This window comes from Manis pentadactyla, chromosome 2 (genome assembly GCF_030020395.1).
Source record: "Manis pentadactyla isolate mManPen7 chromosome 2, mManPen7.hap1, whole genome shotgun sequence".
NCBI classification, from domain to species: domain Eukaryota; kingdom Metazoa; phylum Chordata; class Mammalia; order Pholidota; family Manidae; genus Manis; species Manis pentadactyla.
This window is the reverse complement of record NC_080020.1, coordinates 183,957,149-183,978,111: the sequence shown is the minus strand read 5'-3', so window position 1 is coordinate 183,978,111 and position 20,963 is coordinate 183,957,149. Positions and strand designations below refer to the sequence as shown.

Sequence of the window (20,963 nt, the reverse complement as noted above, 5' to 3'; positions counted from 1 at the left end):
GATATTAGTAGAGCCATTCCTGCTACTCTAGTTATTATTCACATGGACTTTTTTCATTCTTTCATTTTTGATCTTTGGATCTCGTGTCTTTGGATCTCAAGTGTCTCTTTTAAGTATATAGTTGAATCATGAGTTTGTATCCATTCTGCCAATATCTTTTAAGAGTTTAGTCTGTTTACAATTTAATCATTGATAAGGGACTTCTGTCACTTTTCTGCAGGCCTTACAGGTTTTTTCATCCCTCATTTCCTGAATTAGTCTTTTTTTTCTAGTGAAATGCTTAAATTCATTTAATGTATTATTTTGTTTTTTCTTTGTGGAGATAAAGTAACACTATAACTATAAAGTTATAGCACTCTAATTTGAATTTATACCATCTTGTAATATACAAAAACTCGGCTCCTTTATAGACATCCCTACCCCTTTTGGTTACTGAGGTCACAAAATTACATCTTTATGCATTGTGTGGCCAAAACTTCAAACTAGTTTCTTTTAAATTCATCTCACTTGGTTATAAACCAGTTACAATACTACTAGTTTTTAGACTAACTTTTAAGTGTTATCCGTCTCTTAAATCATGCTGAAGACTAAAAAGTAGTTACAAGCCAGTATTACAAAAACACTAGATTTTATAATTGCCCATGTATTTGCCTTTATTGAGATCCTTATTTATCCATTTGTGTGAGTTGCTGTCTACTGTCCTTTGTATGACCAGTAACTTACTGTGAGACATGAATTTTGTATTAGTGAGTCCTAGATTTTATTGTACCCTTTAAAGAGTTTTAAGCTTTGTTCTGATATGTAGATTAAGTTACTTGGGATTGGTTTGATCCTTTAAAGAAATTTGCAAGAGTCCGAACTAATTTTTGGAGCTGGCTAATTTTATCTTCATTACTAAGGCAGTATCCTTTTGAAGGTTCTACTGAATTATTCCTGGCCCTTTATAACTCTGGTCTACTTTTTTCCAGGGGTTGTTCCATACTCTAAGATAGGTTTACCCCATAGGTACAGAAGAATCATTCAAGGACTCAAGACTACTATTATACATGATCTCTGTAAAGCTTCCTTATCATACTTTGTCCCACCAACTTCTAGCCACCCGTCTTCCTGAACTTTGATGCCCATTTCTGCAACTTAGCAGTACTGGAAATTAATCTGTACATCCAAGGTAAAAGACAAGTCAAAGGGATCCACATTTAATAAACATCATAATCAAACTGTCAGGATAAACTTAGAGTGGCAAGTAAGCAATTTTGACAAAATGCTTATCTTGTTTGCTTTGAGTCCTCAGAAGAGTCAACAAAGAAAAATGCACCTGAGTCAAATAACACATGAAACACACTTCATAACACCTGGGTACATCAATTCACTATTATGAGCCACACTCATCCACATCTGGTGTTAAAAGTCATTTTTCAGATAACCTCCCACTTTGCAATGACATTAGCTGCATTTCCAACATCTATTTCTTCAAGTGTTAAGTGTTTCAAGGTAAAGTGCCACATGTAATATAATATGTATTTCTTGGCCATTTAACAGTGTAAACCTGTTATTAGGTTTCGTCACTGAAGTTTGAGGGTTATGACAAAATCACACTTCTAAGTCTTGTGGTTTCTATTGCACAATTTTACATATTGTGATTTTTAGGTATGTATCATGGTACATAACTATATGGCAAAGTGTGATTGTTAAATTTAGATGGTCTATGATGTTCTTACTATTCTTTAAACAACTATGTATTTAAAATTTTTCATAATAAAAAATCGAGGTTGAAGGATAAATTGCACTTAAGAGAAAAAAGTATGTAAAACTTCTGGTCCCATTAGTCATAGCCTTTCTCACTATTAACACATAAACAGGATGTATTTCCCTTTTATTGCTTTAGAATTATATCTTCAGTAAACCTCTGTTATGAGCTCTCATTTGTTACTTCAATTTCCTAAAATAGAACTAGATTATTTCATAAACTGTTGTAAACCTGAGTCAAATCCTAAAAAAGGTGTGGTTTATCAAAACAAATTTAACACAATAAATGATTAAGGAACTTTATCTTGGGAGTTCCCTTTTAAGAATTATGCGACTGCCTTATTTGGGTATATAGGCATAGCTTAAGAATCTTGTGCTGAATAACTGACAAAAATTCCAATACACACACTTTGGGTCATGGAAGTATTCTGACTTAAATTTAAGTTTTTAGGATATACCTCATTCAATTGTTTTGCGGTATGTTTTTTCTAGCTACCATAAATACACATTAAAATGGGGAGTGAACAAACCACTGAATTCCAGACAATCTGGGAATAGGTATCTAAACATATTAAGATCTACCATTGATCAAATTAGTAACTTTAGTCAACTGTTTTTGAGCTGTCAGATAAAAAAGCAGCTTCAGACTGGTTGGCTCAAATTCTTTCTCCACAAATTTGAGCCACAGTTGTTTTCCTGACACTCCTTATGAAATACCAGATGGTGAACCGTTTGTTACCACAATATATAGGTCCAATTTATGACCCATCTCAAAGGTCTGGTCTTTATTCAAAGGCAGTGAGAAGCTATGAAAGCTTTTATAAGGGGAGTGCCTGACAAATTTTAAGAAACACTAGCCAAACTGTGTGCAGAACTGACTGCAAGGAGACTAAAGCAAGGGCAGAGGATTAGACTTCATACTATTCATGGTGAGATAATGCTTGGATTAAGGCAGAAGCATTGCAGATGTTTAAAACAAACTACTGAAACAATACATAGTAGTTAAGAATCTTTTGTGTTAAGATTTGCTATATTATATATGCACTTTTATTTGTAGAAGAAATCCAAATTAACACAGCAGTGATTATTCTTGGAGATAGTAATTAGGAAATACAGTAGTGGGAGCCTTTCATTTTTTATTTTGTATCTTTCTATACTGTTAAATTTTCAAAAGGCATATATATCACTTTGCTATTTTTATGTAAATGGGATTTATCAGGGTGATGAGCACATTGAGCCATTTTTTTCTTCTCCATATTTGTTTAAAATAAATTTAAATAGAAGCACCTAGGATTAAGACCCAAGGAAGTCAACAGGTAATGTGAATTTTTTTCCTTCTTACATGTTTTCAAGATTATCAGAAATAATATAAATATTGGGGGCAGGGGGCCACAATAAATTAATCTGCCTTTTGAAACCAAATATTTAATATTTTCATTAATGTGTCAGTACAATTTCAAACAAATTGCACCTGGAAAACCAGGCTCAGGAATTCACAGAGGAAACAATCTTCCAAATGCCACCACCAGCTGATATTCCACTCCAGGTGCACCATTAATGGCCATGATGGTACCAGTAAGCCAGTGTTACCCAGATTACCGACTGTTTACCTGAGAAGAGAAAAACTTGAGTTTCAGAATCTGTAATGAGAGAATTTTAAGGATGGAAGATACTTAAGACAAGTCAACTACTCAAATCACCCCTACTTTTAACAAGTGAGAAGACTGTACTTTAAAAGTATGAACTATCACCTTGATGACTAGTGAACCATTATTTACCCCCCACCCCCTCAAAAAAAACCTTCAAGAAATAGGCATTTTGACCTTGTAGGAAAATTCACATTCTATGTACACTTACCACATCATCAATTTTCAGAATGCTCCGGACAGTTTCAGTTGCCAGAGTCAGTGCACTGACTGAAACCAACAAAGGCTGGACAACCAGTTCCTCCAAAATGTTGGAAATACCACCCTGCAAAACAGCACCAACTGCTCTTAGTGTTTATAGTTATACACATCCCAACTACACTGCTGCCAGTACGGCTCAAGGCCTGTTGAAACCCAGTTTTCCCTTGGTGTAGTCAAAAAAGATACCCTCCACTAAGCTCTTCTCTACCCTGTAAATTGTATTTCAACTAAAACTTGGAGAAACTGAATTATTGCTGGATTCCCTTAATCCTGCCTCCAAGACAACTCCTCCTGATTATCTTTAAAAAATATCCTGACAAAAATTAGGTAATGATCACAATAATTAAGAATTATGAGATCTTTAATGCTTAAATTATCTGAGTCCTAAGTCTGGTCTCCTCTGCCTTTGTCTTTCTCAAATCCCACTTTAATATTTTCATTGACACTAACCTACTATCCCTTCTCCAGCATCATTGCTTATGTTATGATGGCTATAACAGGCAACCCTTGTCTCCACTCTTCCTCCTGAAACTACTCTTTTCTTCATCCTGGCCTCTTGTGTAAAAACAAACTTTCAGTGGCTTGTAACTACTGGAATAATAATAATAAAAAAAAGCAAAATGAACCAAAAAACTAACATAGCTGCCCCAATACTCCAGGGCCTCTTCATGCTTCTATCTGAGCTTTCCAAACTAAGTCCACTGTATCACCCACACACACTCCTCTAGGTAAAATGAGTGAGTCACTTCTTGGTCCCTCTTACCTGTAAGCCACTTACTTATCTACCTGAAATCTCATCCCCTACCAACCAAAGGTGCATCTTCATAAAGCTTTCCCTAACAAACTAGCACTCTCCTTTTCATTTCCATACCATTCAAAATATATTACACCTTGGGTTGTCAGTATTTTTCCATTATAAACTATATGTCTCCTCAAATAAAAGGAGATATTAATAAAGCATTAATATAAAAGGGGGAATTATTACCATTCTGTGTTTACCCTATACAACTGTACCAAGCTAATGGTCCCCAAAGCAGCAATAGTGATCACTTACATAGTGTTTATTCTATGCCAGGCATCTTTGTTAAGAGTTTTCTGGTTAGTAATACATTTAATTAATTACTATAGCAAGACTATGGGGGAAATATTTTCCCTACTTTTACAACTTTGGAAACTGAAGCACAAACTAACTTGCTTAAAGTCACATAGCCAACAGAGTGGGAGAGTTAATGAACAAATACTACATTTCACTTAAGGCATCATCTTCATTCTCAGACTCAATGGCATGCATTAATTAACCTGCAGGTCTCATATTTAAATCCAAGATTAAATTTCAAAACTTTTCATCCAATAGGTTATCAGGAAGATTTTAATATTTTTATATTAACCAACATTTTCTGCAATAATGAAACAGTAAAATTATTACCTTTCGGACATTAATGCCTGTAGTTTTTTCTCCTTGAGCATGTCGATTTCTTAGTTCTGTTACTGTTGAAATGGGATTCAGGCCAGCATTTTCAGCTAGTGTAGATGGAATGACTTCCATAGCATCTGCAAAAGCACGGACGCAGTAGGATTCCATACCACTCAATGTGCGTGAATATTCTGTTAGCCGTAGGGCCAGCTCTATTTCTGGAGCACCACCTCCTGCAATAAGAGCTCTGAAATTCACAAATACACTTTTAGCTATTTTATCCAAAGAATGTTATTTTTAATAATTTACTATTTCAAAATATGTAAGTTTTAAGGTTCAAACTGTTAGCAATTTATATTACCTCTTTTTTACTAAACAGCGAATCACACATAGGGCATCATGAATGGAGCGCTCAGCTTCTTCAATCACCAATTTGTTAGATCCACGAACAACAATTGTAACTGTTTTTCCAGGGCTTGTACAGCCTGTAATCTTTAGTAAACAAACTCCAAATTAGGTATTTGAGTAAGGGCTAAAAAAAAAAAAAAAAAAAAAAACAACTCAGGCAAATAAAACCTTGATTATAATACTGTTACCTTGATCAGTTTACCAGAACCATTTAAATTGACCTCCTCAGCTAACTCCGCTGATCCCAGCATGTCAGCAGTGAATTGGTCAATATGAGCAACTGGCTTGGTTCCAATTGTCTGGGAAAAACATCAAATCCATGTATTAAGACAACATTTGATTATTGGACATTTTCACACATACAGATGTTTGGAATATTTTACCTTACAAACAAATTCAATGTCTTCTCTTTCAATATCCTTAACCACCATAATCTTCATTTTGTTCAGGAAATGCAATGCAAGATCGCTAAGAGCATCTCTAAAATACAAAATCAGTGAGTATTCAATGTTAGGTTAGAAAGAAAGCATTTTGCTGTGCAACCACTTTTTAAGGTTTTCATTATTTTACTGTTGTTTAAATGACAATGACTCAAATTACTTGTAAAGGAAGATTTAAAAAATCACTAGTTTACCAAGTGTATGAGCTCAAAATTCTTAAATCAGATTTCCAATAGATAGTATTAAAATGTACTCCAATGACACTATTTGTAGAACACAATAAAGATGACTGTGTCATTTTTAATACTCAATTAACGTCTGATAAATAAAACTTTATTGATACTTCACCAAATTAGAATTATGTATGACTAATTTAAGATGGCATATATTTATACTTTCCTACAAATTATCTGGAATGATCCCCCTGACAACCCTGTGATACTGGAAGGACAGACGTTATCCTTGTTTTACAGATAAGCTAACTGAATTTTGAGAGCAATTTACTCAAGGTTGTTAGCTATTACAAGTCTTGGGATAAGAATCAGATATTCCAATTCTTAACCAAGGTTTCTGTATAAAATGAACACACAAAACACTTTTTGGTGTAACATATTAATAGAGTATATGGGAATGTGTTTACCTATTGGAAGGAAACAATGGGGAAAAGAGGCATCAGTTCAAACTTTGGAGAATTCTTTGAATCTGTGGACTATCACCCAGCATTAACCACCAAAAGAACTTTTAAATTTCAAGCAATTGCACGGACCTTTAAGTAAATGCCTCTTTTCAACTAATTAACTTTAGACCAAAGATAGTTCTTAAAAAACAAAGCATTCTATTTACTTGATACGTAAGATCCTGGTCTAGAAGGAATATATATCCCACACTTAAATTACCCTAATGGGAAGAGAACCCACTTTAGAAGACTTATCAGAATACAATGATGCCCCAAAATGAAGACACATTCTAGCTTCCTAGTGGTTTAGCCATCTCAAATGTTTCTTTAAAAAACTGCTAGAAGGAATCCACAATCATCATTAAGAGGTGAACAAGATAAATAGCCCCACACCTTAAAATAGACTTCTGTATGAGAAGGACATTACATCCTGTTTTCTTAATTTGCTTCACTAAATTTAGAATATAGCCTCTCTCCTCTCGCAGCACTCGGTCCATCTGGACATAGTCAGAAACTACTATTTGATTATCCATCTGTTTAGAAAAAGAACATATTAATAACTTGCAGTGTAAGTTTTTGAGTGAAAAAAAAAAAAAGAATTTTAATGAAAATATTATGCATAGTATAAATTCAACCAAAATCACACCAAACAAATTATACAGACAAGCACAGAAAGTTCTGGAAAGATAAATACACATCCTTAACTCATGTCTTTTCTACTTCCACCTATATACCTTACTGTTTATTTATATTTTTGCAGGTATACTTCTGGTAATCAAAAAAAGTAAAAATTATGATCCTATTTCCTGAATATGTCAACTGTCTTCATATAAATATATGTATTACTGAAATAATTTCAGTTGCATGTTATAAAAACTGGTATGCTGAAAGGAGGTACACCAAGGGCATATATTTTGTTCGCATCTAAAGAACTTTAAAATAATTTTTGAATGGATTAAACTTTTGGGAAACAAATGACAAAACAGGAAAAGTGCATGCCCACACAACGTAAAATGAGAGCAGATCTGAGTAAGGTGACAAGATCAACCACCCTCTTTAGCGAATGGCACTTAAGACTAAATACACTAAAGACAAAGGAGTATCTTAGATAAAAAAACAATTTCCTTAGAATATGGATATTAAACTGGTTTAAAGTTTCATATGTGAAAATGCAGGACAAAAGATGAGCCTGATACTGTAGGATGGGTGGAGGTTTCAGTTCTGAGAGAAAGGATCTGCAAATTCCACTTACACTAGAATTTTTACACAACCTAGTATTTCATACATATCCCTATTGTTGTTTGTCTTCATCTGTGAAGTAAACCAATGGCTCAATTTCAATGACTAGCCAACTGAGGCTATAGATTTGTCCTGTCTGGCATCCAACAATTTCTACTTTTGCCTCAATTTTACTAATCCTTTTGAGATCTATGCTTCTCATCACTCGAATCAGTATTTTCTATTTTAAAATACTGAACAAAAGTGTGAGGTATTAGAAAGTTAAATACCTAAACAAGGAACCAGTTTCATTTAGTTCTACTTACATCTGTTTTGGGAGCTGATAAACAAAACTGAATAAGCCCGATTTTAGCCTTCTCAACTCTCGTTATGCCAGAATTGGCCACCTTTTGAGTGAGTACCAGGCCTTCCACCAATTCACAGTCATCAATTGTTCCACTAAGAAAAGGCAAAACAAGGACAGGAGAGTTAACGGGGTAGAAATCTGTAAGTTTAATAGACTGCTAATATATTAAAATCTGTCCAAAAATATGTGCTTCAGCCTCAAACACATTTGTTAGTGCACCATTCCAAAACCTTTTTGATCGCACTACTGCCCGTAAGGGAATATAAATACATTTTTTAGATTCCCACATTAATTTAAGTTCTCATGAAATCAAAACCACAAAGAAAGCATTGTGACTTTCATATAGGTGTTTTTCACTTAAGCTATTTCAAAATTAATTTTTATTAATGGAAGTCATAATTAGAAATGCTTACCCAAGTTTCTTAACTATTTTAATATCTCTCAGATCTACACTAGTAGCTGTGGCTGGATCAATCACTTTCATCACTGCATTTACACTCATTGGAGAAAGCAGACTTGAATATTGAGAGACAACCTAATATTTAAAAAAAAAGTCAGATTCACAATAGAAAAAGTCCTAATTCTTTAATAACAAAGATATTCAAGGAACTTTAATCATTTTGGGAGTGGGGGGTGAGAGTGGGAACATATGAGATAACATCCAATCCAAATGGGTCTTTTCTGCTCAGGGTGTCAGTCACCTCCCAAAGGCACAAAATAAAAATATGTATACTTGCTGTAGATAGGACTGTCTAGATCACTAATAATTCTATAGGAACTCCAAAATAATACAAATACATTTTATTTAGAGGCTTCCAATCTAAAATGAATTTGTCATCAGATGCTATAAATGTGCACTCCAAATACTGAGGGTGATGATAGTGGTACTTTACATTCGTATAGTTATTCAATCTTTAGATGAAAAAACTCAAACTTACACTGCTTAGTGTGAGCCAGTCTAGTCACTGACCAATGCTTCTAACCATTATACTATTGTCTATATTAGATCTGGGAACATTACATAGTATAACTTATTATCACTAATACCAACTAGTGCTCCACTTAAACAGGTGACATGAGTTCTCAAGAAATTTCAAAGAACACTACTTTAAATTTGGTTAACTAAGTAAAGTAACATAGATATTAGTTAAGAGAGGGACCCTGGGTAGACAGAAGTGTCCTGGGTCCATATTTCAGCTCTTATTAGTGGGTCTAAGATGAGTTATTTAAGTTCACTATACCTGTTTTCCCATTAGTAAAATGGCAATATAACTTATCTGAAAATCTGTCAAGTGAGTGAATTTTACTTCAACTAATTCGGTTAAACTGTTGTTACTAGACACTCTTGAGACCTAACATTTATGAACTGTACAGCATCAGAAATCACAGAAGAGTTGCAGTTCTTAATTAAACTTAAAACTAATTTTACAATGATACCTTAGTGACTGTCTCACCTTTGAGTTCAATGAGGTGGTTGCACTATTTAACAAAGTTTCTCTGTCACTCAGATCTACAGGCCGAGACATATCAGTTAAGATTTCAATACCCTTTTCCAAAGCCTTCTGGAATGACTCAGAAATGATGGTTGGATGAATTCCTGTCATTTGTGAAAATCTAAGTTATTTGACTGTAACAGATAAAGTACATACTTGATATGACTTAAATTTTTTCTACTCATTAAAATTTCAAACCAGTCACATAGTTTAAATTATTAACTATGAATTAGCTTATGCTTCATAGTTTTAAACAATGGCTTGAATAATTTTAACTTTTAATTATGGCTAATAATTTATTTCTACTTGATTTGGAACAGATTACATACTCCTGTGATATTTAAGACAAACAATTTCATACTTTTCAAAATACCACAAATTTACAAAGTAAAATAAATGACTAGAGAGTTACTACCATGAATTAAGCCCTATTTATCAGAGCAAGAACCAATACTTTCTCTACTTAATCACCAATCACCATTCTCATCTAGTGCCTAAGATCAGTTAAGGCCACCGCCACTTATTTTTGAAAGCGCAAATTGTATCAATCAAGTTCCATTCAAAAAGAAGCCTGGCAGAAAAAAAAAAAAAGCAGCAGCAGCAAAAAGAAAAACTTATCTAATTCCCATAATAAACATAGCAATACTTAATCTACAAATTCTTATAAAAAAGTTTCTCCAAATTAAATTTCATATTAATAATTTTTTGCCTTTATTCCATAATAAAGCATGTCCTATGTTCTACATACCTTTCTGAAGAAGCTTGGTACAGTAATCTAAGAGAGAGCCAGCAATGATGACTACTGATGTTGTACCATCTCCTGCTTCAATATCTTGTGCTTTAGACAACTCCACCAGCTAAGTGAACAGAATATGCTCAGTTGCTCAATCAGAAATGTGAGAAGCCACTAACATCAAATACAAATTTAAGATGATTGGCCGTCAGTGTCACAAACTACTTGATTTTTAACACTTTAATATTCAATATATTCTTGACTTTTCACTTGTTGTCCACCTTGAATTTCACCTTAAAATGATGACTGATATATATGTGGGCACACAAAATTCTACTTATATACTCTATAAGAAGCTATACTATGGTCTCCAATTCAGACTGTGGGTTATACATTTTTTTCTTCCCAGCTAAGTTGAAAGTTCCTGTCAGAAAGATTAAATCTTATTGTATTATAGGTTTTGGAAGCTATGAAATGGGGCATTCCAGATTAAGAGCGCCAGTTTGGAATCTTTCACCAAATTTATCTGAACGGATCCTGTATGAGCATAATCTGATTCATTTTAAGTCATCTTTCTATAATTAAACGGGATTTGACAGAAATTTCTTTTTGCTGATGGCAACTTCTCACTTGACACTAAAACCATCATCACAATCCTTAAATAGGTAATTATTTTAAATAAATGTCAGAGTAAGTTCAGATTTATTTTGTACACAATTAAAAATTTTTTGCTGTCTTCCAGCGAACATCCATTGGACTAATAATTTATACCATTTCTTGTTTTTATTTCCTTCTTCAACTGTATGGCACATTCCTGTGAACAAGAACAAGGTGATTCATGTTTTATTATGACTTTACACTGAAGAGTACCATGAAAGGCACACAATGTAGCCTAAAAATATGCCTGTTTGGTATAAAGAAAAAAATTCCACAATGCTTAACTGATAATATGTGGTTAAGTAAGACAAATTTAACTATTTACCAAATATCAAACAATATACTTAAAAAAAATTATACTTACCATTCTGGCTGCTGGATGTAACACTTGCATTTGTTTCAGAATGGTGGCACCATCATTTGTAATGGTCACATCACCTTTTCCATCTTGAATCTGTCAATTTGGTTTTTAAAAAATGCTGTATTTCAAACATATTTTCTTTACCCAGCATTAATATGACACCCTAAAAGATCTGATCTGAACACTCTGTAGAAGTTACTTGGTTTGCATAGCTTACAACTGTGCTTTATTTCAAATTCTCTTCCCTTACATTGGTATAAAGATTTGTGAACATGCAGTCATGATCCAACTTTACAAGTGAAACAGCTGGCTTTGTTCCAGCTATTTTTTGTTTAAAAGTGAAAGAATCTAGACAAATAAAAAAAAGAAGAGTAGAAAAGATACTCTAGAGAAGCACTGCCTGAGAGCATAAATTGATTATAAAAACTCTTTCTATGAGGTCATTGTGAGTATATTCGAGATCCCCTGAATTAAAGTTCCTGAAACAGGTTAGGTTCTCAATTAACATTTGTTGCAATTAAATTGACTGAAAGCAATGTTATGAGTGGCAGTAATTTCCCAAGCACTAAGGGTGATACAAAATGGGAGAAGCTTGGTTTTTATAGGTAAAAGGCATTCACAAGTTATACTGTGAATATAGCTTGGGTGTGACTGTATCAGAGACTCATTATAGAAGTCAGACTTAAAGTGATCTAAGTAGATGACCAGAGGACCAAGACCAGGGAGCGAAGGTGAGAAATAGTTGAGAGGTAGAAAAGGAGCCGCAGACCAAAGGAACAGTTTTGGAGCAGGCAGTGGTTATTAGTGTCAAATGTCACTGACAGGTACAGAAGGAAAAATATTGAGAAATGGTCACTGAAAATGGCAAGAAATTTACCAGGATAAATTTCAGCAGACTGAAATTTTTTACAAACCTTCTTCCAAAAAACAACCAATATGAGCTAGGAGCCCACACTAACCAGAGATGGTTTCCTTCAAGAAGAGCTCATTTTTAATGCTTTTGTGTCCCCTTATGAACAGCTGGGGGAGGGTCAAGTCTTGTTAGAACAAGATGATAATTTAAAGGAGCCCTCCAGGTGACCCAGGTGCTCTAGGCTGCCTCAGCTATTCTGGACTCAGGTTCAAACAAAACACCTCACTATCATTACTGGGTTCATATCAATAGCAGGAAACACCACAATGGATCCCCTCAAAAGACAACACCATGAGCACAGTGAACACAATTCTTAGAGTCAACACAGTAACTTATTTCTTAGTATCCTCAACACAGGTCAATAGCATTACTAGCAGGAACAGAAATGAAAACATCCAGATGGAATGATGATTTTTACATCATCCAGACAATTATCCATACTGTTTCCTTATCTCTAATTCAGTATGTTAACTAGCACTGAATTTGATGGTATATTATTATTACTGGAATGCACCTGTTTTATGCTGCTGGTCAACCTAGCTAGAAGTAGAGCTGAATTCCCAAAAATCTATGCCAAATGTCACAGTTATATCAATAAGGTACACTTAACTCAAGCCCTTATACCTGCAGCTTCACTGTACTTCCCATCTAACTACACAACAGATTACTTCTTTGTATGTATTTTGTTTAAAAAGCATTAAATAAAATGTGAATCCCGTTCGTTTAAAGTAATCTATCACTCTTCTTAATCCTCAAAGTACTCTTCTAACACTTTTTACTATTTAAACAGCCTATCTTAACCCTCTATCAAGATCTTATAGAGTGGACTAGTACTCAAGATGTAATGAATGATAGCTTTTTACCATTTTATCCATTCCTTTTGGTCCAAGGCTTGTTCTGATAGCATCAGCAACAGCTGTAAACAGAAGAAAAAAAGAAATCAGCTTTCAAAGATCAAACTGTTTCTTCTCTCAAATGATCATTTTGTCCTGTGTCCACTGAAGAAATCCACTGTCTAATAATAATCTACTGGAAACAGAGTAATTTATTCCTGTAATTATATGATGCTTCATCTTTTGTTGTAAAAGTCACTATACATAGTACTTATATGCTCTATGGCAGAATAAATTTTAAGGACTTACCGAATCTTCCTAATACATTTATTTGTTTACTCTGTCTCCACTATATAGTGTAGTATCTGAACAGGAAGACTTTTTTCACTAATGTGAAGCTGGTGTAGATGGCCCACTGGAAAAAAGCACCCGTAACCACCCCACCTTTAAAATCAAAACAACTAAAAAAAACCAACAACAACAACAACTAAAAAAAAATCACAGCTTTCAATTATCAGTGTTAGGAAACATCTCTGGATATGCAGACTAGCACTTAAAAGTGACTTACTACCTGTCCATGAGAATGTTTTTATCTTCTTAGTCCACATAATATTTTTTAAGAGAAATTGGAATTGAACAGTACTCCATCCTCTTTGACAAGTATAGAACAAATGATTAGATCTTCCCCTTTCTCACATCCCAGAGATGTATACACAAGGCTGAGACTGCATCCTAACCATTTTATGTTCCCCAAATAGGGTAGTGCTTCCCCACATATTGTGTGAACAATATGTAAAGAGCTTGAAAGAAAGTATTTGCTGTAACTCAAAAATTATTTTTCACTTAAACGTTTCACAATTTTGGGCTCCTGTTCCTAATTACCCAGTCAATATTACCCTTTCAGATTTCAGTGGATCCACAAGCCATGATTCTCCAAGCAGACCAACTGCCTTGAGAATGCTGTTACATTCATCTAGGTGAAGACTCTATAAAGGTACATACCACCTAAAAATAAAAAGAATAGTAGCTGCGCCTCCATTCTATGAGCTCTCCTCACTTAAAAGGGTCAGGTTCACAATCCTTCCCACATGCTACCTTCCTTAACCACTTTCAATTCTCTGTTCACTGCTGTTTCAAAGGATACTAAAGTAAACCTCCCATTCAGTATTTTCCTTGTTTGTCGAAAATCTACCATATTATGTAGCTCTTTCGGCCCTCCAAATGGTCCCAGTTCCACCATTCGCCAGACTGTTCTACAAATAAACAACCAGGAAACCGTCCTTGTTTCTTGAGATGCTTGTGTTTGGGTACACATGCAGAGAGAATATAAAAGCACAAAATAGGTTCTCGTAACTACTCGCAATTAAGACGGATTGTCTATTCCCCACAGCCCAATGCAAAGGGCCCCGCCCCAATTTAGGCACTAAAATTTCACCTGATTCATTTCATTAGTTGTGCCGAAGAAAGCTTATTAAATAGTATTTCTTTAAAAACAAGAACACGGAGTATTGTGCAAACAACATTCTATCAGTGGAACCGATACAGAGGTTAAGCAACAGCCCTCAAGTGTCAGATCTCAAAGGACCGCTATATATGGGGTCGTGATAATATAACCCAGAATGAAAAAGTACCGGCGTCTGAGACTCAGAATGGGGCAAGTCCAAAGGCCTGCATACTCGGAGTCAGGACTTACTGGCAGAAAGCAGTAAGGATCCCTCTACCGAGCTGATTCTGCGGGAACGACAAGAAGGGATCATGTGAAGGGACAGGCAATGAGCCATGTCCATCCAAGACCAGCTTAAGAGCAAGCTCGACCCAGCAAGGCCGTGGACCAGGCCCGGGAGCGATACCTTTGGCAGCGGAGACGTTGCTGAAACGGATCTGGGCCGGCTTATCGCGGTCCTGATAGGCGCTTTTCCCGCGGTCGCCGGCAGCCCCGGCGGGCGCCCCGCTACGGGGTGCCACGTTCTCTGGCATGGTAAGCTCGGCTGGGTCCGCACGAGGTCAGGGAGGACGGATGGATGCGGATTCCGGCCCGCCGCGGACTAACGGAACGCGACCACCGCCTTCCCGAACGTTCCAAAAAGCGGCGCAGGCGCCAGGAAGACGGAAAGGCGGAGAAAGGGGCCTGCCTGGCGTGCTGCGCCGTCATGACGTAGCTGGCTGCCCGCCACGCGCCGGGTCAAGTGGCTGCGCCCGCGAACTCGGAACTTGCGGAATATTGGGTGCTTGGGGTTGGGTGTGCCGTGGGGCGGACTCTTGAGAGGCAGAAAGGACCACCCGCGATTTTAGAGGCGAGTGTTGGGACACCCACAACTCGACCCCACCCTCTGTCGTGAGGACCCTTGCGTTAACTCAAATCCGACGCGTCTGCTAGGTGTGGTGGTGCTTCCGGATCACCTCCGAACAGGTGGCGCCGAGCCGGTGTTTCCCATGCTGCGTAGAGCTGAATTTTACTCAATTCTATTCATTTTGATAGAGATCCGGAAGAAAGATTCGGGACAGGTGTCTGCTATACTTTGCTTTAAAAGTTTGATACCGAGTCGCAGAGATTTAAATACACCCTCATTAAATACCAGAGAATCTTAAGTTTTGAGTCTATGATTGCCTGTCAAATCAGGACTGCCTGTCTGCTTAGGACAGCGCTCTCGTTTTATGATAGTTTCTTGTACTTAACCTCTGGTTCTTGGGGAGCCTGAGCATTTTAATAACTATCATGTAGTTCAGTGTATGCTAGGCACCGCTAAACTTTTTACACGGGTTGTCTCATTTAATCCTCAGAAGAGTCCTATGAATTAGGTGCCCTTAACATTTTCTTTAGTAGTTAAGGAGACTGAGGCACAAAGAACTGAAACCCAAAGTAAACCTTAAATAGATGGAAACAATATTCCAATTCAGAGCAACCACTTAAGAGGTCCATGAGCTCACCTGTTGGGCATTTTAATATGTAAGTTTATGCAGATTCAGTTCATTCACTATTTGTGCACAGATAATTATTAAGTGCTCATAAAGTGGTGGATGCTTGGGATAAGCTCAAGGACAGTTGTTCAAAGTACTTAATCCTGTGATTATTATGAGCTTTTACAGGCATTCAGGATATCAGTACTACAACATGAAGCTTCCCAGGTGCTCTGTGATCCTTTAGCCTCTGGTGCTGATTTCTCTTCGAAGGACCAGTTTTCCTCTGTTAACCTTAAAAATAAAACAGTTAATTTATTATCAAAAAAGTGGATTTATCTGGGAATAGCAGGAAATTGCAGTTCAGGACACACTAGCTATAGCAAACCCATAGGCATGTCTGGAGAACAAGGTGAGGAATGCCCTTGTATAAAGGAAAAGAGCCAAGTTGGGATGTGTTAAGCAAAAAGTCCATTGGAGTAAACTGGAGTCCCCTGTGTTATGGGTTCCCATTGACTGAATGGTGACACTCTCTCATTGGCTGGGCTGTTGCTTGAATGGACAGAAACCTTCCTCCTTCTGGGTAACAAAATAGCTAAAACAACAGGGACTTGCAAGACTGCATCTTCTGTGGAGGTCTGAGATTTATTAGGACTGGTGGGCATGACAGCTTCCCCTTTTTGGCCTGACAACAGTCATGTCAATGAAATTTCCTTTATTAATTTTCACACTTCCGTGTAGCCTGCAAACATCCTATGATTATTTAAGACAACTGATGTAGTATAGAAATGTGTGTGATGATGGAAATGTTAGATAGTGCCTGGAGCCACAGGCAGAAAGAGACATGAGCAGCCTGGGAAGGGGAAGATAAGGTTCAAGGAAAAATCACCCGGTTAGGGGTGTCCTACTTGAAGACAACAAAGGCTTTTCAGGGAGATAACTTCATAACTTCCTTGCTTACTAGGATCAGGCCAACTGGTCCCAACCTCAGGTGCAATCAAGTAAAACTAAGGACTGCCCAAATCACACCTCATTATAATCTTACTAAAATAAAATTGCGGTTTTGCTCTTCTGCTGTGGACTTTCCTGTTTGTATTTTGGGAAAAGATGGGCAACAAGAGAAAGGGATGTGTAACTAGAACTGTCAATCAAATAACCTCATCCTGTCAATCAAAGAGGAGCCTCTGGGCTGGAACATGATAAATAGACCCTCTCTTAAATATTCTGGTCCTTTTTCTACCTTAAGTCTGGCGGAGTGTATTCAAAATAAACTTCTACTCTGACTGGCTACATGTCTCTGCCTTTCAGTTCTTTTGTTTCTGCGGGGAAAAGAACAGAGGAGAACAAACTCACATGGAAAAGAAATATTATTAACTTGAGGATCCAAAAATCCTGGTTTTGAGTTCTACCTCTGCTACTTAGTAGCTATGTGGGCAAATCATTTAATTTCTCTGGGTCTCACTTTCCTCATCGGTAAAGTAAGAGGTTTGAATTAGACAGTCTATAAGGTTTATTACTAAACTCATCTAGTTTTATCAATGTAAGGGGTCGACCTGTCAGCCATAAAGGAGAGAGCAGAATTTGAAAGATTCCATTATTGGCTTTTTGGGACAGTCTCCACGGATGTGACAATTGCTTTAACTACCTGAAATGTTTCAAGCTATAAATATATTCTTTCTTTTTCTGTGACAATTGAAATTGTAATTATTTTTCTTCCTGAGATTAAGCAATAAGTAAACATTAACAATTTGTTTGCTTAAAAGTGTTGATGTACATTAATTATCCATTAGAGTAGCGTTCCAAGAAGTATTAAACTTTTATAAGGTACTTAACATATGCAAAGGACTGTTGCTAGTGAAGGATGGAAATACTGAAAAAAAATCCTGTCAGGAAATAAACATGAGCAATTTCTTCATGAACATATCTCCCCAGGCAAGGGAAACAAAAGCAAAAACGAACAAGTGGGACTATATCAAGCTGAAAAGCTTCTGTACAGCAAAGGACACCATCAATAGAACAAAAAGACATCCTACAGTATGGGAGAATATATTCATAAATGACAGATCTGATAAAGGGTTGACATCCAAAATATATAAAGAGCTCATGCACCACAACAAACAAAAAACAAATAACCCAATTAAAAAATGGGCAGAGGAGCTGAACAGACACTTCTCCAAAGAAGAAATTCAGATGGCCAACAGGCACATGAAAAGATGCTCCTCATCAGTAATCATCAGAGAAATGCAAATTAAAACCACAATGAGATATCACCTCACATCGGTGAGGATGGCCACCATCCAAAAGACAAACGACAACAAATGTTGGCAAGGATGTGGAGAAAGGGGAACCCTCCTACACTGCTGGTGGGAATGTAAATTAGTTCAACCATTGTGGAAAGCAGTATGGAGGTTCCTCAAAAAACTAAAAATAGAAATACCATTTGACCCAGGAATTCCACTTTTAGGAATTTACCCTAAGAATGCAGCAGCCCAGTTTGAAAAAGACATATGCACCCCTATGTTTATCAAGCACTGTTTACAATACAATAGCCAAGAAATGGAAGCTACCTAAGTGTCCATCAGTAGATGAATGGATAAAGAAGATGTGGTAGATATTCACAATGGAATATTATTCAGCCATAAGAAGAAAACAAATGCTACCATTTGCAACAACATGGATGAAGCTAGAGGGTATTATGCTTAGTGAAATAAGCCAGGCAGTGAAAGACAAGTATCAAATGATTTCACTCATATGTGGAGTATAAGAACAAAGAAAAAAAAACTGAAGGAGCAAAACAGCAGCAGACTCACAGAACCCAAGAATGGACTAACAGTTACCAAAGGGAAAGGGACTGGGGTGAATGGGTGGGAAGGGAGAGGTAAGGGGGAAAAAAGGGGCATTACAATTAGCAGACATAGTGTAGGGAGGTGCACGGGGAAGGCAGTACAACACAGAGAAGACAAGTAGTGATAGCATCTTACTACGCTGATGGACAGTGACTGTAATGGGTTATGTGGGGGGGACTTGATGATGGGGGAGTCTAGTAACCATAATGTTGCTCATGTAATTGTAGATTAATGATACCAAAAAAAAAAAACTAAACTAAACTGAATGATATAAAAAAAAAAAAAATCCTGAGAGGGGCGGAAGATGGCGGCGTGAGTAGAGCAGCGGAAATCTCCTCCCAAAACAACATATATCTATGAAAATATAACAAAGACAACCCTTCCTAGAATAAAGACCAGAGGACACAGGACAATATCCAGACCACATCCGCACCTGAGAGAACCCAGCGCCTCGCGAAGGGGGTAAGATACAAGCCCCGGCCCCGCGGGAGCCGAGCGCCCCTCCCCCCAGCTCCCGGCGGGAGAAGAGCAGGCAGAGCGGGAGGGAGACGGAGCCCAGGACTGCCGAACACCCAGCCCCAGCCATCTGGGCCAGAGTGCAGGGCGCTCGATACTAGGAAAACAGGGCAGCAAGAACAGTGAGCAGGCACTGGAGGCTGGGAGACAGAGGGCATAAGAAAAGCGCGCGACCATTTTTTTTTTTTGCTGTTTTGCTGTTTTGTTTTGGCGAGCGCTTTTTGGAAGTCTTAAAGGGATAGGGACCCCAATACTAGGGAAACAGGGCAGCAAGAACAGTGAGCAGGCACTGGAGGCTGGGCGACAGAGGACATAAGAAAAGCGCGCGACCATTTTTTTTTTGCTTTTTTGCTGTTTTGTTTTGGCGAGCACTTTTTGGAAGTCTTAAAGGGATAGGGACCCCAATACTAGGGAAACAGGGCAGCAAGAACAGTGAGCGGGCACTGGAGGCTGGGCGACAGAGGACATAAGAAAAGCGCGCGACCATTTTTTTTTTTGCTTTTTTGCTGTTTTGTTTTGGCGAGCGCTTTTTGGAAGTCTTAAAGGGATAGGGACCCCAATACTAGGGAAACAGGGCAGAAAGACCGGTGAGCAGAGGCCTGAGGCTGGCACCGGAGAATAAAGAAAAACGAACGACCACCCCCTTTTTTTTTTTTTTATTAAAAACTTTTTTTTTTTTTTTTAATTAAAAAAATTTTTTATTATTATTATTATTATTTTTTTTGTGGTCGTTGTTTTGTTTTGGCGGGTGCTTTTTGGAAGTCTTAAAGGGGCAGGGCGGGTCACTTAATCCAGAGGTAGGGAATCCGGGATCTCTGGGCACCCTAACCCCTGGGCTGCAGGGAGCAGGCAGGCCCCTTACGGAGATAAATAGCCTCCCAGCAGCTCCTGCTCCAACGCGACTCCACCATTTTGGAGTAGCTGCCCGAGCCAGGCCACGCCCACAGCAACAGCGGAGATTAACTCCATAGCAGCCCGGCAGGAAGCAGAAACCCTGTCTGCACGCAGCTGCGCAGCACAAGCCACTAGAGGTCGCTGTTCTCCCAGGAGAGGAGGGCCACAAACCAACAAGAAAGGAAGTCCTTCCAGCCGTCACTCGTCCCAGTTCTGCAGACTATTCCTATCACCATGAAAAGGCAAAGCTACAGGCAGACAAAGATCACAGAGACAACACCAGAGAAGGAGACAGACCTAACCAGTCTCCCTGACAAAGAATTCAAAATAAGAATCATAAACATGCTGACAGAGATGCAGAGAAATACGCAAGAGAAATGGGATGAAGTCCGGAAGGAGATCACAGATGCCAGAAAGGAGATCGCAGAAATGAAACAAACTCTGGAAGGGTTTATAAGCAGAATGGATAGAATGCAAGAGGCCATTGATGGAATTGAAATCAGAGAACAGGAACGCATAGAAGCTGACATAGAGAGAGACAAAAGGATCTCCAGGAATGAAACAATATTAAGAGAACTGTGTGACCAATCCAAAAGGAACAATATCCGTATTATAGGGGTCCCAGAAGAAGAAGAGAGAGGAA

The 20,963-nt window shown here is 37.5% G+C and overlaps 1 protein-coding gene across 1 annotated transcript; it reads right to left on the bottom strand.

Annotated features, from left to right (window-relative positions):
- Nucleotides 1-1,169: 1,169 nt before the first annotated feature.
- Nucleotides 1,170-15,286, bottom strand: CCT4 (chaperonin containing TCP1 subunit 4). Its single transcript, XM_057497172.1, has 14 exons — nt 15,017-15,286; nt 13,197-13,249; nt 11,424-11,513; nt 10,418-10,526; nt 9,631-9,773; nt 8,590-8,711; nt 8,136-8,268; nt 6,985-7,124; nt 5,859-5,955; nt 5,664-5,774; nt 5,429-5,559; nt 5,080-5,314; nt 3,604-3,717; nt 1,170-3,356 (listed from the first exon to the last, which is right to left on the bottom strand). Exons 1-14 carry the CDS (start codon nt 15,141-15,143, stop codon nt 3,342-3,344), a joined length of 1,620 nt encoding a protein of 539 aa, XP_057353155.1. The 5' UTR covers nt 15,144-15,286; the 3' UTR covers nt 1,170-3,341.
- Nucleotides 15,287-20,963: the final 5,677 nt, after the last annotated feature.

Bases quoted from the DNA above. Each gene is read 5' to 3' on its own strand.
- CCT4 (XM_057497172.1), bottom strand. From the start codon at position 15,143: ATGCCAGAGAACGTGGCACCCCGTAGCGGGGCGCCCGCCGGGGCTGCC. The intron at 5,775-5,858 runs GTAAAATATTCC...TGTTTTTCCCAG, and splicing joins ACATTGAATTTGTTTGTAAG to ACAATTGGAACCAAGCCAGT. The intron at 5,315-5,428 runs GTAATATAAATT...TGTGAATTTCAG, and splicing joins CGCTGTTTAGTAAAAAAGAG to AGCTCTTATTGCAGGAGGTG.